General features: G+C 45.2%; 1 protein-coding gene across 1 annotated transcript in view; it reads left to right on the top strand.

The window, feature by feature from the left end:
• LOC126419289 (muscle-specific protein 300 kDa) overlaps window positions 1-13,467 on the top strand; it is a 146,271-nt gene extending 132,804 nt beyond the window's left edge. Inside the window, exon 13 of the mRNA XM_050086453.1 lies at window positions 8,181-13,467. Within this exon, the coding sequence (XP_049942410.1) occupies window positions 8,181-12,319 (4,139 nt within the window). The 3' untranslated portion in view covers window positions 12,320-13,467. The remainder of the gene's footprint in view (window positions 1-8,180) is intronic.
• Window positions 13,468-19,065: the final 5,598 nt, after the last annotated feature.

Here is a 19,065-nt window from a genome sequence, read left to right as displayed (position 1 = left end):
AGTTTCTGAATCAGACCATGCTGAAGTTTTAACGGCAGCTTTAGAACCAGACCAAGCTAAGGCAGTAGCAAGTGCGCAAGAACCAGACCTGAAAGAAGCAGTGGCAGCAGCAACAGAAACAATACCAGATCCAACTGAGGCACTAGGTGTACCTGCACCAGAACCAAGTCCAGTTGAGGTGATGGAAGTAGCAGCTACTGCTCCAGCACCAGATCAGACTGAGGTGGCAGCAGCAGCTGCTGTTCCACAACCGGAACCAGATGAGACTGAGGTGGCAGCAGGAGCAGCTGCTGTTCCAGAACTGGAACCAGATGAGACTGAGGTGGCAGCAGGAGCAGCTGCTGTTCCAGAACCAGAACCAGATGAGACTGAGGTGGCAGCAGGAGCAGCTGCTGTTCCAGAACCAGAACCAGATGAGACTGAGGTGGCAGCAGGAGCAGCTGCTGTTCCAGAACCGGAACCAGATGAGACTGAGGTGGCAGCAGGAGCAGCTGCTGTTCCAGAACCGGAACCAGATCAGACTGAGGCGGCAGCAGCAGCTGCTCCAGAACCAGATCGACCTGGGGTGGCAACAGCAGGTGCTTTGGAACCAGACCTAGATGAGGTAGCAGCAGCATCAGCAGCTGCTCCAGAACCAGACCTTACTGAGGTGGCAGCACAAGCTGCTCAGGAATCAGACCGAACTGGGGTGGCAGCAGAAGCTGCTCAGGAACCAGACCCGACTGGGGTGGCAGCAGAAGCTGCTCAGGAACCAGACCCGACTGGGGTGGCAACAGAAGCTGCTCAGGAACCAGACCCAACTGGGGTGGCAGCAGAAGCTGCTCAGGAACCAGACCCAACTGGGGTGGCAGCAGAAGCTGCTCAGGAACCAGACCCAACTGGGGTGGCAGCAGAAGCTGCTCAGGAACCAGACCCAACTGGGGTGGCAGCAGAAGCTGCTCAGGAACCAGACCTGACTGGGGTGGCAGCAGAAGCTGCTGAGGAACCAGACCCGACTGGGGTGGCAGCAGAAGCTGTTGAGGAACCAGACCCGACTGGGGTGGCAGCAGAAGCTGCTCAGGGACCAGACCCGACAGAGGTGGCAGCAGAAGCTGCTCAGGAACCAGACCTGACTGGGGTGGCAGCAGAAGCTGCTCAGGAACGAGACCCAAGTGAGGTGGCAGCAGAAGCTGCTCAGGGACCAGACCCGACAGAGGTGGTAGCAGAAGCTGCTACTGCTGCAGCTGCTTGGGAACCTGACACAACTGAGGCACCAGCAGAATCTGCTACAGAACCGGACCCAACTGCGTCGATGGCGACAACTCCGATACCAGATGCGACTGCAGTGGCGGCGGCGGTGGCAGCTGCTCCAGACCCAGACCTAGCTAAGACAGCAGCAAGTCTGCAGCCAGACCAAACTGAAGCTATGGAGCTAGCTTCCAAGGTACATGGAGATGAGGAACTACACGGAACGAAGGAGGCAGAAACAGTTGTAGACTCTGAATTTGTGGAAGCAGCAGCACCTGTGGAGTCAGATCAGACAGAGGCAATGGTGTCACATGTGGTGCTAGATCATAGAGAGGGAATGCTAGCTGATGAAGAGCGAGACCAAATTGAGGCAGTGTCACCTGCTGTAGAGCCAGAACAAACTGAGGCAGATAGAGCTGCTATGGAGCTGGACCAAACTGAGACAGTTTCAGCTACTGTGGAGCCATACCATACTGAGGAAATGGAAACAGTTGAAGAACCAGATAAAACTGAAGCAATTGGAGCTGCTGCAGAGCAGGACCAAACTGAAGCAGTTGGAGCTGCTGCAGAGCAGGACCAAACTGAAGCAGTTGGAGCTGCTACAGAGCAGGTCCCAACTAAGTCAGTTGGAGCTGCTCCACAGAGACACCAACCTGAGGCAGTTTCAGCTACTGTGGATCCATACCATACTGAGGGAATGGAAACAGTTGAAGAACCAGATAAAACTGAGGCAGTTGGGGCTGCTGTGGAACCAGACCAAACTGAGGCAGTTGGAGCTGCTGTGGAGCAAGACCAAACTAAGGCAGTTGGAGCTGCTTTGGAGCCGGACCAAACTGAGGCAGTTGGAGCTGCTGTGGAGCCAGACCAAACTGAGGCAGTTGGAGCTGCTGTGGAGCCGGACCAAACTGAGGCAGTTGGAGCTGCTGTGGAGCCGGACCAAACTGAGGCAGTTGGAGCTGCTGTGGAGCCGGACCAAACTGAGGCAGTTGGAGCTGCTGTGGAGCCGGACCAAACTGAGGCAGTTGGAGCTGCTGTGGAACCGGACCAAACTGAGGCAGTTGGAGCTGCTGTGGAGCCGGACCAAACTGAGGCAGTTGGAGCTGCTGTGGAGCCGGACCAAACTGAGGCAGTTGGAGCTGCTGTGGAGCCGGACCAAACTGAGGCAGTTGGAGCTGCTGTGGAGCCGGACCAAACTGAGGCAGTTGGAGCTGCTGTGGAGCCGGACCAAACTGAGGCAGTTGGAGCTGCTGTGGAGCCGGACCAAACTGAGGCAGTTGGAGCTGCTGTGGAGCCGGACCAAACTGAGGCAGTTGGAGCTGCTGTGGAGCCGGACCAAACTGAGGCAGTTGGAGCTGCTGTGGAGCTGGACCAAACTGAGGCAGTTGGAGCTGCTGTGGAGCCGGACCAAACTGAGGCAGTTGGAGCTGCTGTGGAGCCGGACCAAACTGAGGCAGTTGGAGCTGCTGTGGAGCCGGACCAAACTGAGGCAGTTGGAGCTGCTGTGGAGCCGGACCAACCTGAGGCAGTTGGAGCTGCTGTGGAGCCGGACCAACCTGAGGCAGTTGGAGCTGCTGTGGAGCCGGACCAACCTGAGGCAGTTGGAGCTGCTGTGGAGCCGGACCAACCTGAGGCAGTTGGAGCTGCTGTGGAGCCGGACCAACCTGAGGCAGTTGGAGCTGCTGTGGAGCCGGACCAACCTGAGGCAGTTGGAGCTGCTGTGGAGCCGGACCAAACTGAGGCAGTTGGTGCTGCTGTGGAGCCGGACCAAACTGAGGCAGTTGGAGCTGCTGTGGAGCCGGACCAAACTGAGGCAGTTGGAGCTGCTGTGGAGCCGGACCAAACTGAGGCAGTTGGAGCTGCTGTGGAGCCGGACCAAACTGAGGCAGTTGGAGCTGCTGTGGAGCCGGACCAAACTGAGGCAGTTGGAGCAGCTGTGGAGCCGGACCAAACTGAGGCAGTTGGAGCAGCTGTGGAGCCGGACCAAACTGAGGCAGTTGGAGCAGCTGTGGAGCCGGACCAAACTGAGGCAGTTGGAGCTGCTGTGGAGCCGGACCAAACTGAGGCAGTTGGAGCTGCTGTGGAGCCGGAGCAAACCGAGGCAGTTGGAGCTGCTGTGGAGCCGGAGCAAACCGAGGCAGTTGGAGCTGCTGTGGAGCCGGAGCAAACCGAGGCAGTTGGAGCTGCTGTGGAACCGGAGCAAACCGAGGCAGTTGGAGCTGCTGTGGAGCCGGACCAAACTGAGGCAGTTGGAGCTGCTGTGGAGCCGGACCAAACGGAGGCAGTTGGAGCTGCTGTGGAGCCGGACCAAACGGAGGCAGATGGAGCTGCTGTGGAGCCGGACCAAACGGAGGCAGTTGGAGCTGCTGTGGAGCCGGACCAAAGCGAGGCAGTTGTAGCTGCTGTGGAGCCAGCACAAACCGAGGCAGTTGTAGCTGCTGTGGAGCCAGCACAAACCGAGGCAGTTGTAGCTGCTGTGGAGCCAGCACAAAGCGAGGCAGTTGGAGATGCTTTGGAGCCGGACAAAAGCGAGGCACTTGGAGCTGCTGTGGAGCCGGACCAAACTGAGGCAGTTGGTGCTGCTGTGGAGCCGGACCAAACTGAGGCAGTTGGTGCTGCTGTGGAGCCGGACCAAACTGAGGCAGTTGGTGCTGCTGTGGAGCCGGACCAAACCGAGGCAGTTGGTGCTGCTGTGGAGCCGGACCAAATGGAGGCAGTTGGAGCTGCTGTGGAGCCGGACCAAACCGAGGCAGTTGGAGCTGCTGTGGAGCCGGACCAAACCGAATCAGTTGGAGCTGCTGTGGAGCCTGCACAAAGCGAGGCAGTTGGAGCTGCTGTGGAGCCAGCACAAAGCGATGCAGTTGGAGCTGCTGTGGAGCCAGCACAAAGCGATGCAGTTGGAGCTGCTGTGGAGCCAGCACAAAGCGAGGCAGTTGGAGCTGCTGTGGAGCCGGACAAAAGCGAGGCACTTGGAGATGCTTTGGAGCCGGACAAAAGCGAGGCACTTGGAGCTGCTGTGGAGCCGGACCAAACCGAGGCAGGTGGAGCTGCTGTGGAGCCGGACCAAACCGAGGCAGTTGGAGCTGCTGTGGAGCCGGACCAAACCGAGGCAGTTGGAGCTGCTGTGGAGCCGGACCAAACCGAGGCAGTTGGAGCTGCTGTGGAGCCGGACCAAACCGAGGCAGTTGGAGCTGCTGTGGAGCCACACCAAACCGAGGCAGTAGGAGCTGCTGTGGAGCCACACCAAACCGAGGCAGTAGGAGCTGCTGTGGAGTTAGATGTTATTGATTCATTATCAGCTGCTGTAGAGCCAGATCAGACTGAGACATTGTTAGCTGCTTCAGAGCCAGATCAAACTGAGGCATTGCCAGTAGTGACAGAGCCAGATCAAACTGAGGCATTGCCAGTAGTGACAGAGCCAGATCAAACTGAGGCATTGCCAGTAGTGACAGGGCCAGATCAAACTGAGGCATTGCCAGTAGTGACAGAGCCAGATCAAACTGAGGCATTGCCAGTAGTGACAGAGCCAGATCAAACTGAGGCATTGTTAGCTGCAACAGAGCCAAATCAAACTGAGGCCTTGTTAGCTGCAACAGAGTCACACCAAACCGAGGCAGTAGGAGCTGCTGTGGAGTCACACCAAACTGAGGCAGTAGGAGCTGCTGTGGAATCACACCAAACCGAGGCAGTAGAAGCTGCTGTGGAGTCACACCAAACTGAGGCAGATGGAGCTGCTGTGGAGCCAGACCAAACTGAGGCAGTTGGAGCTGTTGTGGAGTCATGTGTTATTGATTCATTATCAGCTGCTGTAGAGCCAGATCAGACTGAGACATTGTCTTCTGCAACAGAGCCAGACGAAACTAAGGCATTGTCAGCTCCTGCAGAACTAGACCAGATTGCGGCTGTTGGAGTTGTTGCGGGACTGTGCCAAACTGAGGCAGTGTCAGCTGTTGCGGGGTCAGGTCAAACTGAGGCCATTGGAGCTGCTGTGGAGCAAGTTCAAACTGAGGAGGCTGGAGCTCCTGCAGAGCCAGACCAAACTGAGGAGGCTGGAGCTCCTGCGGAGCCGGACCAGACTGAGGAGGCTGGAGCTCCTGCGGAGCCGGACCAGACTGAGGAGGCTGGAGCTCCTGCGGAGCCGGACCAGACTGAGGAGGCTGGAGCTCCTGCGGAGCCAGACCAGACTGAGGCGGCTGGAGCCCCTGCGGAGCCGGAGAAAAGTGAGGCGGCTGGAGCCCCTGCTGAGCCGGAGAAAACTGAGGCGGCTGGAGCCCCTGCCGAGCCGGACCAAACTGAGGCGGCTGGAGCCGCTGCGGAGCCGGCCCAAAAAGAGGCAACTCAAACTCCTGCGGAACTGGACAAAACTGAGGCAGCTGGAACTACTGCACAGTTTTTCCGATGTGAAGTGGTTGGAGCTTATACAGATCCTGACCAAAGTGAGGTGATTGGAGTTGTTGCGGACCCCGACCTAATTCAGGCTGCGGGAGTTGTGCCAAGATCCACTGTGGCAGTTGCGAATGCAAGTTTAACTGAGGCAGAGATGGCTATGACAGAGCCTAGGCAAACTAAGGAAGTTGCAAAACCAGTAGTAACTGATTTGTCTGTGGAGGTAGATTTAACTGAGAAAACCGAAGCAGCAGCAGCAGAGCCTGGTGAAGTTGAGGCAAATCATACTGGGACAGCAGTAGCTTCAGGTCAGGCAAATATACCTCTGGAGTCGAACCAAACTGAGACAGTTGAGGGAATAAATGTAATGGAGAAAGTTGTATCAGGTGCAGAATTAGCAGTAGGTGCTGCATCTTGTCAGTCAGACCAAACTGAGGCGTCTGCTGCCGAGCCAGGGCAAACTGAGGCGTCTGCTGCCGAGCCAGGGCAAACTGAGGCGTCTGCTGCCGAGCCAGGGCAAACTGAGGCGTCTGCTGCCGAGCCAGGGCAAACTGAGGCGTCTGCTGCCGAGCCAGGGCAAACTGAGGCGTCTGCTGCCGAGCCAGGGCAAACTGAGGCGTCTGCTGCCGAGCCAGGGCAAACTGAGGCGTCTGCTGCCGAGCCAGGGCAAACTGAGGCGTCTGCTGCCGAGCCAGGGCAAACTGAGGCGTCTGCTGCCGAGCCAGGGCAAACTGAGGCGTCTGCTGCCGAGCCAGGGCAAACTGAGGCGTCTGCTGCCGAGCCAGGGCAAACTGAGGCGTCTGCTGCCGAGCCAGGGCAAACTGAGGCGTCTGCTGCCGAGCCAGGGCAAACTGATGCGTCTGCTGCCGAGCAAGGGCAATCTGAGGCGTCTGGTGCCGGCAAGGAGCAATCTGAGGCGTCTGCTGCCTCCAGGTCAGAGGAAACTGAGGTGTCTCCTGCTGCGTCGGAGTTGGGGTCGACAGAGGTGGTAGCTGTTTCTGACGAAAGTGGGACAAATGTGGAAGCTGACCAAAGTAGGGCTCCAGTGGCCACCACAAGGCCCAGCGAAACTGAGGCTCTGGTGAACATTACAGGGCCAGGTGAAACTGGGGCTCTGGTGGACACTGCGGGGGCAGGCAAAATTGTGGCTCCGCCAGCAGCAGCATGGCCAGACAAAACTGGAAGTTCAAGTGTGGCAGCACAGCCAGATGAAAGTGAGTCACTGACAGCACTTGCAGATTCAGACAAACGCGAGGAACCAGCAGCCACAGGAGAGTCTGATCAGTCTGATGATTTGGCAGTAGCTGCACAGCCAGACAAATCAGAAGCTGCTGCCACAGAACAACGTGGCACACCTAAGAGTTTTGTGGGTGTTGACAAATTCAAATTATGCAATCAAGTAGGCAGTTCTGATAAATTGAGTTCATCAACTGAGCGATCTTCTCAGGCAGATCAGCAGTTACCACCATTGACTGATTCAGATCAAATAAAAGCTACAGAATCAAGCGTAACGCCTGAAATTAGTAAGGAGGGAAGCTCAACAGATAAAGCGGAAACAGGTGATACAAGTTTGGTATATCACAGTTCCTCATCACTGAAGAGAAAAGCAGTTTCTCCGGGATCTGATGCAGATAATTTAAAAGACTATGTGAAGCCATGTAAACTGGTGAAATCTTCTGATGTTCCTGATACTACTTCCAGCAAAATGGAGAAATCATATGGTTCCCAAGAAGTAGGGGAGGATGTGAAAATATCGAACATTAATGTCGAGGAATGTGAGTTAGTTGAGAAGAAAGAAAGTGATATTTCTTCCACTGCTGTTTCTATATTATGTATGGAAGAAACACTGTCTTCAGTTGATAGAGAACATGAAGAAAGTTCCTCATTGGGGATGGGAGCTACAGAAACAGAACAACTTTCAAAATCTGTTGCTGATACCTTATGCAGTAAAATGGCTGACACAGATAAGGAAGTCTGTAATTCTCCATGTAACATTGATTTAAAGAAAGAAACTGCAGAAGGAACTGAACATACATTGCCAAGTGTGGAATTTGAAAGCAGTGTTGCAAATTCTCTGTCATTAGTTAGAGATAGTGCTTCAGAGAACATAGGTCCTTATGTTTCTAGTGCTTGTGAAGAAGTAAATACAAGTTGTGTTACTGAGGAAATTTCTGATGTAGACCAGACATTGAAGGCCACAAAAGTGGAAAATGAAGTTTTTCCATGCAGTGAAGAGTCTAACGAAATATCGGTTCACCATGAGAGGTGTCACACTGAACAGAGTTCTTCTGTGACACCAGAACTTAATTCTGATATATTGGAAAGAAGTTTAGAGGAAAATGTTCTGAAGAATAAAGTGGCAGGTGATTTGCTGTCATTGGAGAAAGCAGATACATTAGTGGATCTTGAGTCTCAACCTGTCTGTGCTGCAGAGACTGAAACAACTAACAGTGTGCAACCTTTAACCTGTAAATCTCAAGAAAAATGTCAAAGTCAGATAACACCTAATGTGGATATTTGTGCAACTGTCCAAATTGCTGGTAATAAGAACTCATTTTCTGATATTACAGATGGGCAGATGGAAATTGAAAGCAAGCCAGGAGGGGAAACACCAGAACCTTCTGCTTTGGAGATAGAAGAGAAGGACGAACCATCTTCAGAGGTAACAACAGAAACTGCAGTGGTTTTGCCTCTACATCCAACACTACATTCTGAAGAGATCATTCCTATGGATGTTGATAAAAATGTGCAGTCAGTTACACCAAGCGAATATGGCATAATTTCCAAATCTAGTTTGACAGAAAAGTCAGCATTAGACATAGAAGTAGCAGTCATTAAGATAGAGGATGCTGTACAGTGTGAACCAAATACGACAAATGTGGTTCCTCAGGCATCCAACACTGTCAGTGCTAGACAGGAGCAGCTGCATGCGGCAACAGATGCTGCTGCAAATCTGTCAGCATCAGCAGAAACCAAACTAGGACTTGCCAGAGAGTTGTCAGATGATATGGGGAAGAAAGAAGTATCATCGAAATTTGTGGATGTTTTCCCACAGTCAGTACAAAACACAACAGTGTTACCACCAGAAAAGACATCGTCCATTTCTAACACTTCTGCAGAATTAATAACAAGTTCTACGGTGCCTTTGTGTGTAGAGCCAATCCTTACATATGATGCACCGATGAGTCAAGCAATTACATCTACAAAGGATAAAGTGCCAGGTCAACAAAATGTGACAAGAATAAGTCCTCTCACAGCCAGTGCCACCATTATAGATGAAGGAAAGTTCCCTAAAGACACAGTTGCTGTGCCATTGCCATCAGATGATGTCGAAATGTCAAAACCGAACATTAATTCAGTAGACAATTCCTTAGAACCATCAGATGGTTCTCCATGTAACATACGAAAGACACTACAACATGAAACAGAAACTTCCAGTGTGAGGGTGTGTCTTCAAACCGACAGCTCAAAACATGTATCATCTTCAGACAGAATGGATACAAATTTGGAAACGGTGCATGTAGTTTTAAGTACATCAGAAGTAGCACCAATGAGCCCAGTTATGACAGTCACATCCAGTAAAACTGAAGAAATTAAAGAACTGGAAGAACTAAAGGCTCAAGGTGTGGTGCCTCATGAAAAAACTACTGCAGAGATAGCTGCAGCATCAGCTATAACAGAAAATAAAGGAACTTTGCCAGCAGAAGATCATTGGGGCAAGAAAGAGTTACTTGGAGACAGAAAGCCTGCAGTTAGCTCTGATAAACCTGTAAATGAAAAAACAGAATGTAAAAATATTCTCATGGCTACCTCAGTAAGTGTAAAAGCCACTTTGAGCCCATCAGAGTCTGATGAAGTATGTGAAGAAACAAGTCAAGTCACCATTGAAGGCACCATAATTTCAGATGGTGCGGTTAGTACTCCAAATGCAAAAACAGATTCTGAAGTTGGGCATGAGAATGTAGAACAGGTAAAGCGAACAGGAGAAATTGTCCTTGAAAAGGGCAACAAAGCAGGCTCTGAATCCTTGCCTAAAATGGGTGTTCATCAAACTCACAGTAGACCAGAGCCATTAACCCAGCCAGAAAGTGCACTTTCAGTTGCCCCTAATGTTACAAAAAATTTGACAATTGCAAAAACAGAAGTAGAGGAACTTCAGATGCCAGAAGTTGCATTTTGTTCAGATAAATTATCAGGTGCAAGTGAAGTGGGAACAGACAAAACGCCCTCAAGTATTAACACACACACATCTAAAGCAGCTGAGTTGTCCAAAGAAACAACTAATGAGACAGGAACAGCCGTGCTGGATTTGAAGGAATTGGCACATTCACAGGCAGATGAGACTCTAGTGCCAGAGAGGACATTTGTATCTGATGATGAAGCTGAAGTCAAGTCTGAAGAACCTAAATTGTGCACAGTAAGTGAAAATAATCTGACAACTTCACAGACAGTAACAGAAACACTTGAAGTGACAAAATCATCAGAAACCGCTCAATCCATGAAAGCACTGACAAAACCATCAAACAAATCTACTGTAGTCTCATCACATTCTGAAGCAGAAACGTCAGTTGCAGATGCCAAGTCTAAAGTAGTTACATCAACAGTAGAGATTGTTTCTGAAAAACTTGAAAGTATGGTGCCTCCACTAAATCAGTTTACAGGTGAGCAGCTAGCAATGGCTTCTGAAGGTACAGAACAGGAAATGAAAACTACGGGACTCCAGATTCCTCGAGGAACGACTGAGGTTCCTGGTGTACCAGGCTTGGACATAACTGCTCCTGCTGTATTAAGTTCACAAATGTCTCAAAATATGATGCTGAAATTTGAAAAAGACCAGAAAGAAACTGAAACTCCAGTTTCTGAAACAGAAATTCTTCAGCAAGTCGACCGGTGTTTGGAAACTAAGGAACCATCAAACATGTGTGTAGATAAGAATGAGTTAGAAACTACATCATCAAAAGCTCTGAAAACTACTGTTGAACCAAATAAGTTGTCAGGCATAGAAATGCCATTAGGAAGGACATCATTGACTGCAGATGTGCAGGAAATTGAAGCACCACATACTCCAGCAGTTAAATCTGAGGAAAGTGTTGCACATGCCTCGGATCAACTCTCAGAACAACAAGATTGTGGGGGCAAAAGAAAATTCTCTCAAGAAAGACCTTCTGAACAAGCGGTAAAATCTGAGGTAACAAAGCAGACTGTTACTGATGTGCCTTCAGTGTTAGATTGTGAGATACCTGCAAAGATGATTGAATGTGTTCGTGCAGAAACATCTTCAAACAAAGAGCAAGGTCAAAATGCACAAAAGACATTGATTGCTCCTGAATTGGCCTCATCTTCTGTCCATGAATCATCAGAAATAGTGAAATATTCTGTGACACCATTGAACTCAAGTTGTGCAATGCCAGAAGAAGTAGAAACAGCATTTACTTCAGAATCAGAAACTTCAACAAGATCCAAACTGGTGGCAACTATAGAAATGGAAGAAGAGAGGCAAATGATTGTAGTAAAGATAAATAAACCAGGTGAAGTAGAGCAGTCCTTAAAGGGGAATGATACACAGAGTGTAAAAGTATCATGTGTGGAATCTGAGAAAAGGTTAGCTTCACAGCAAGCTATATTAGAAAAGACAGAAAAATCATTACAGTCTTCTGAGGTGCCAACATCTACAGGTTTAATAAGTGAAGAATTATTTGTAAGAAAAACAGCTGATGATACATGTGAATTGTCTGGCAAAGCCTCAGTTAATCAGGGCAGTGTAAGTATTTCAATTTCACCAAGGTCTTCCAATGAAACGAGTTTGTTTGAAAAGGTGGCTACAAAAGAAATTGGAAGTGATGGTATCAGTGCTAGTCAAAATTCTCTTACAGCTAAGAATAAAGCTTCTGTGGATTGCAGTACATCAGAATTTGTTCCTGAGAAAACTAATTCAGAAACTGCTGAAACTGAGACAGCAGGTGAAATTTTGCTTCAATCAAGTGACCTAATTAAAACATCAGAACATCATTTTATGAAGGAGAAAACTAATGAGGAAACTGTTGTATTGTGTGCAGCAAGTAAAAAATTTAAAGGGACAGAATTATGCTTAGCCGAGGAAGATGTGCCTGATTGTGACAAAAAGGTGGATCAAAAGTTGGCTAAACAAGAAAAAATACAGGATACCCCAACAAATGTTGACTCTGTATTACTATCTACATCTCTTCAGTCTTCTGTTGAAGAAAAAGTAATTGAAAATTCTGAAAGTAGTTTAGGCACAGCTGGCAATCATCTTAGTCAGTCTGCCGCATCAGAGGAGTCAAAACCTGATGTAAAATGTGTCAGCAGTGAGGATGATGGTAATTCATGTGAAAAGGAAGATACAGAAAAAAATCAGACACATTCACCAATTTCAGATCCATTGGCAAAGGAAAATGAAAGTGATTCACAAGCTCGTGTTAAACATAAAGTCAACAGTGATACTGATAGTGAACGAACAGAAGTTTCTATAAAAAGAAAAGTCTGGGAAAGTGAAAATGAGACTGAAGTTAGCCCTAAAAAAGTAAAGATTGATGACTGTAATATTGGTATATCATCTATTTCTGATTCCCAGTGTTCTAAAAGTCCTGAATCACTAAAGAGGAAGAGTGCGAGTGATGATGCAGAAACTGGTGATCAGGAAAGTAATACTGAAAAGAAAAAACCTAAAGTGGAAACATCAGAACAGTGATTTTTGTTGTTGGTGGTACCAGTTCAGAGGAATTCACACACATTCCAAGTTAAGTTAGTTTTTCTTTGTTCATGTGTGTTGTGGAAGAGTTAATTTATTTACGTATAGGATTTGTTTGTGTGTTTGATGCCAGATGTTAATACATTTTGGTGCTTTTTGCACGCACATTACTATACAATCAGAGGTCTTTTTTCCTGTGGAATATGTTAATAGTGTCTAAAAGACTCTGGAATTCTTTCCTTCTCTGTGGGTAATTGGAAGGGGTTAGCATGGGATGGGAAAGTGGATGATGTGAAATAGAGGTGCTGTGGTATTCACAGGTTTTATATGAAAGTATATATATTATATGAACTATTGAAATTATATATAATCCAACAGTATTTACATGTCAAGTGAAGATCTGGCTGAACTAGAACTGTTTTGTAAAATTGCAATAATAATCAGTTCAACACTCCTTGCCACAGTTTTGCTGTTACAGAAATTTGGGTTTTGCTCCCATGTCTAGTTTTATGCAGCATCCAAGTACAATGTGTCTAACTTTTTGTAGCAGTCAGTTTTCACAAAGATTCTGTATTACAGGTTTCAGGCATATTGCATTTGAACTATGTGATATAATTTAGTCTTCCACTGGCAGAGTTTTTAATTATTTTTTATATGTTAATGCAGGTTCCTACAGTTCCTATGTCTTCAGTTTTGTATTTGAAATAATATCAGCCGTGTCGCCTTTGTCACTAGTCAATCTTCCATTTGTGAGATAGACTGATTTAATTACTACTTTAATATTTTTATGCATTGTCCAAACAACAGGTTTTTGAAGCAACTTGTATTTCTGTCAATCTCTTCATTAAAACTTTTCTTGACACATGTTTATATACACACCTCTGCATTTATGTAGCAAACGAAAGAACTACCATTTGTAATTACCTGAATTTTCTTTATTTGTTTCATATATTTTGTTCTTTATTTGCTATGTACTGTTAGTTTGTAATGACTTTGTCTCTTAGTGGAAAGTTTATATGTAGTACAATAACACATCCTGTGTAATATGATGGACAATTTTTGTTGTACAGGCTACTTATGTTCAGACACTTTACATCTGCTGTGCTGCAGATAATTGGTCAGGATGAATAAAATACATTTTATACCAATCATTAGTTATCATTAAATGTGATGTGTGATGTTTATTTTTGTTTTCCTCACAAATCCTTTATAAACAAGCAGAATATACAGTAAAGCAACATGTTACTTGAACAGCAGATTTGGATGAACTGTAATTTGTGTTAAATTTGTAAAACAAGTTAACAGTTGTTACAATAGCAGAAATAACAGAATGGTTCAAGAAACAAAAATTAGTGAAGGCACCTACTCACCTATAAGGCATTCAGCTAAGCATGGCACTATTACAAAATTACAATTACCAAGTTTACTTAGCTTGCTTACTTAATATGTTATATGATGTCATCATCTTGGAAGATAGAAGGCTAAGAAAGGGTAGAAATAAAAAGTAGTAGTAAGGTGTAAAGGAGAGTGGAATGATAGTCATGGTCAGATGTTATAGCAACTAAGCAAATTTATTGTTACTACTGACATGACTGTAAACAATCCTTAAACTTGTGGAACATAGGTAGATTAGAGATGGAGCATGTTTGTATCTACATTTCTCACTGGAAAGGTTATATTCACATCATTATCATATGAAAGTGAACACTGAGCAGACAGCTTTTTTCTTCACTATCCCCATTCACGTTGAACTACAGAGTACGAACAGTAGACCAACTACTCCCAGATGGAGTACAGAATCATTACTGTAAGAAAAGACTACTCACTGTATAGAAGCAGCATTGAGAAGATAATAGGCAGGTAAATGAGAAAACAAAAAGACGAAAACTACGTAGGAGGGAGGCAATGCAGGGCAAATGATTACTTGGTTTTAATGAAATGTGTGTGCAAGTGCTTTAAGAGTGCCTCAAAACTGTATCATAATGTGTTAAGAGACAGATAAGGTAGAGTACTTAAGGATTTAATTGTTTTAAATTCAGAAAAGAAAAGTGAGCAAATACCCTTATACAGATGTAATTTAACCTAAATGAAAAGTTTTAAACACCACTTTTCCTCCTGAATTTCAACTCCATTTTAGAGGTCCAAGAAGTCATAGCGTTTAATTTTCAGAATTGAAGGATTACACCACAAATTATATTTGGAGAGAGAAAATATGTTATGTAAAACAGTCCAGAATTGTATCTGTGTGTCTATAGAAAAGGTACTTTTTTTGCGTGAAACTTTTTACATTTTTAATAAAGTAGTAATATCCTTTTGAAATTTCAGTTTGGACTACAGTTTTAAAATGTACCATGTCTTTGGGAGTAGTGTGTTTCAAAGTGATACCTAGGGTAATATTATAGATTCAAGAAAGAGTAAGTGAGAAGGACTGCCATATAAAGTACCAAGTATTAATTTTTGAGCACTAGCAAATTTTATGGAATCAAAAGTGTAAAGTATGACACTGCAGGTGAAAGAATCACACATGTTCACAACAATTGGTGCTTACTCAGATTTGTAACAGGACCTTCCACCTAAACCACAATTTTCTGTTTGGAACCTCAGAGCAGGTAGAAGTAAATGAGTCCTGTACTCAGGCAATGAGCATTGGGGAAGAGACGGGAATCCTGTGTTGTTATGGGTAAAATGATTTGGTTTGCTTTTTCGCCAACCTGTTGTAAGTGTGTATCTGTATTGTGTGGATGAATATATTGGCTGCCTTTTGAGCAAAGAAACAATGTCAGAATTCATTCTTGGAGTGTATATACATGGTAAAGTTAGTAAATTGCTTGTGTGCTGCTTTTTGGTTAAAGTATACAGTGCATGGCAAAATGGCACTACCTAAAACTGGCCCCTGAGCAACTGTTGTGCACCATAGGCATTAGATAATGAGGTAAATGATGGTTGCGGAGATGTGTGTGGGCAAATAGATGTGCAACTGTTGAGCAGATCTCTCAGATGAACCAAGGGGATACCAACTGAATGAATATTGCTGCATATGGACCTCCATAACAGGTGCCTGGTTTATGTGGCGTGTACGACATGATACGTCTGAAAGCAAACACCCTGCAACAGTTGTCAGAAGGATCTAGGCCAGAAGAGGGAGTGGTGTGGTCTAGGGAGAGTTTTCGTGGCATTGTGTTTGTGATCTAGTCATTCTGGTAGACACAGTAGAGAAACACAAGCATGCATCTACCCTTGAGGGCCATATACACCCCTACAAGCAGTTTGCTTTTCCTTGGCAGTGGGATGTCACACTCTTCGCTGTGTGTGTGTGTGGGGGGGGGGGGGGGGGGCGTTGAAGACCACTAGGATGAGTTTACTGTACTCGTCTGGCCACCAAACTACCTGGATTTAAACCCAATCAAGAATCTGTGGGGCCACCTTATCGGGATGTACATGCCATAAATCCTCATCTGAGAAACCCAGTGCAGCGGGACACGGCACTGAAGTCAGCTTGACCCATCCCTGTTGATACCTTCCAGAAACTCATTGACTTTCTTCCTGCCTCTCTCGTAGCGGTCCACACTGCAAAACGTGGTTATTCAGGCTTTTGACAGGTTATCACATGAATGTGACTGGACAGTGTAGAACTTGGTATTTTCTGAATTGAAGATTCATGTATTTGCACAGTGAACAATGATGCAACAAAATCATTAAATATATGAAACACAGTGTCTTCACAAACATGCACTCTAGGCCAGGCCTGCTCACAAATCTACTCATGCATACTGGCTCGCACTCGCACCTCAGGAGTGAGCTGAAGTTGAGTAATGGCAGGTGAGGAGGAATTGGAACAGGGCAGCTGGGATTGAGAAACTACTGTCAGTGTATGTATTCTACAGTTGCTAATGTCAGTTCTACAGAGAAGTATCGCTTTGTGGTGTCTGATTAATACCTTTCATAGCAAATTTATTTGAGACTTACATTTCTTTTAATTAATGGGGTGAAGAACACGGAGCAGCTAAGTATGAAACCTGATAATGCTTAAGAATAGTGCAAGCCTTATGATGGATGTAGTTTTGAGCTGAAGTTTAAACTGACATCTTGTATTTTGTGACTATTTTATTCACACACAAAAACACTGGATGTCAATAAATTACACTGATTTGCTTCTCACTAAAGTATCAGTGTCTGGTACCACTTTCAGAGCACTGCTAATTCAAAGGTAAGTTTTAAAATTGCAGTTTTTGAGCTACTTTGGTTCGACTTTGTTTTCTTCATTGTGTAGAAAGTCTATTGGACAAGTATGTAGTTCCAAACATCAACATAAGCATAACTGAAAATGTGAAGTTCTGGAAGTGTATGTTGCATAACGTGTTTTAGATGAGTGTATAAAGGCTTATTTTATTACGAAATTTTTCACACAGCTGACTGTGGCACTGTTGTGTATAAATTCTAGCTAGCTGGGCATCCTGTACTGATGTCTTGTAAATTGATATTGGTATGTTAGGCTTTTTCTTTGAAGTTCATAACTCTGCCATTATGCTGCCTTTCATCGATGTAAAAAGGGCTAGTATCCACTTTAAGCACTGTCATTAAGTATATATGCTAACATCTAAGAGTATGGCAAACAACATAGTGCACAGTCGGCACTCCCTCAGTGTAATGATGTCAGCCCATCCCATTTTACCATGAGTGCTCTACCGATATGGTTAGTGCTCGCACTCGCCTAGTCATCTCCTGAACAGGACTGCTGCCTGTTCTAGACAACGTTTCTAATGTTTTGATGGAAGAGTTGAATATATTTTTTAAATATCCATGGCTTTCTCCAAACTGTAGCTCTCCCCCTCCCCCCCAAATCTCCTCTCCCAATTGTCTTTCCAATTAACTAAATTTGTTCTGCAGCTTTTGTTTTTTTGGTAAATACTCTAAAAATGCGTAGAGGACATTGGAAATCACTGCGATGGGGTGGATGCTGCTTTGATCAGAATGGATGCTTCAGGCAGTTAGCTGAACAAGTAGCCTCGTACCAGATGCTTTCAGATACAAACCATGCTATATATGATATAACTGAGAGAGGCTTCATCAGTCACACCTGTATGTGAATGCCCCTTCCTTTGAGTGATTCTCCAAGCTCAGTTAATACAAGCCACAAAATGCTTAACTTAGGCTTACCATACTGTTCAAAGAGTGGCATGGTTTTTGCAGTAATGTGAAGAGCATCCTGTGAGCAATGTGCCTGATGTCATTCTCAATTGTAAAATGAAGGTTGTACTGCTGCATATCTTTTGCAAGATACTTCTTCAAATAAACTAAATTGTAAGTGATGTCATTGTGCCCTACATTTGGCCTAAAAATGCTAGGTATCTCATCACTTTCCAGATAGTTTTCCCGCCTTTTAACATTCCCCATCCATGGCTATTACCTAGACTTAGACCAAACCTTACACTGTGAACTATCAGATTGATTCTGAACTTCTTGGAGTGTCTTAAGGCTTGATTACAATCCAGTCTTCTGAGCAGCCCAACATTATGACCGCAGCTCACATTACCTTTTACTTTTTTTGTGCTAGTGTTTTACCAGCTCGAATTTTCAAGAGAAGGTGCTGTGTATTGTGCAGTGGTCATGACAATTATTGTATTTCTAGAAGTCACAAGCATCATTACTAATATAGCTTGTGTTACAATGTCCTCAATGAAAACAATGTGGACATTCCTCTCACTGAATACCATCTGCACACTTTTCCATTTTGACAGTCGAGCTTTAAGGTATCTGGCTAGTATGTTTTTTGTCAGAGAAAGATAACTAAATATGATTTTTTCATGAAGTGCTTTGTAAGTGTGAATTACTTTGCATAATGAAATTTACTGATGTGAGAAAATGAAAGAAAGATAGCTTCACTTATGAAAGAGAATCAAAATTAGTTATGAAAGATAGCATTTATGTGATTTGTAAGATAAATTTATTAATCGTGAGTGTTGAGTGATCAAGATTACGCAATGGATGGAAATGTATACCATTTCAGAAACACAGGTTAGGTTAGTTTATAGCCACTACATAACAGAGATAAATTATAACAACTAGGCATTCGGATTATATTCGACCAACATTCATGTGACCACTGAAGTTACAGTTTTAGTGGCACAGATATAAGTACATAGATGTAAATGCACTAAACGTAAACTTTTGTAACAATCAAATTAGAAAAATCAGTGTCTAAACTCTTGATTTAACTCATCTGAGACGTTCCCTAAGCATGCCAATCACCTGTCCCTTGTTGAACTACTGCAAAATTCTTAGAACTGTGAAATGTTGGTAAAGAATTGTACAGGCAGGGCTGTGTGAGCAGAGGCATTGTCCTGATGAAAAGATCAGTCACCTGATTGCCACAAATGAGGCTGCTTCCGTCACACAATATTGCACAATCTTTTTGAAACTTACAAGTAGAAAACCTGGTTAACTGTCTCACTATGCAGAACAAACTCTGAAGGGATGACTCTTTTCTCATTGAAAAAACAAGTCAGCATTGTTTTAATGATTGATTTCCCCTGACGAGTTTTCTTGGGGCAAGGCGAACTTGAAAGTCTTTCACTGGCTTGCTTGTTGCTTAGATTCAGCATTGAAAGCATAGCACCAAGTTTCTTCACCTTCGATAATATCCAAAAAAAAAGTTTGGATCATTTTAGGACTCTTATTTCAAAGCACAGCATGCTTGTGTTTGTTCAGCAGTCATGGCTCAAATTTGGCAGCCACCCTTTTCATTC

The sequence above is a fragment of the Schistocerca serialis genome, chromosome 9 (genome assembly GCF_023864345.2).
Source record: "Schistocerca serialis cubense isolate TAMUIC-IGC-003099 chromosome 9, iqSchSeri2.2, whole genome shotgun sequence".
NCBI classification, from domain to species: domain Eukaryota; kingdom Metazoa; phylum Arthropoda; class Insecta; order Orthoptera; family Acrididae; genus Schistocerca; species Schistocerca serialis.
Note: the sequence above shows the minus strand (reverse complement) of the source record. Positions and strands in the feature narration are given on the sequence as shown.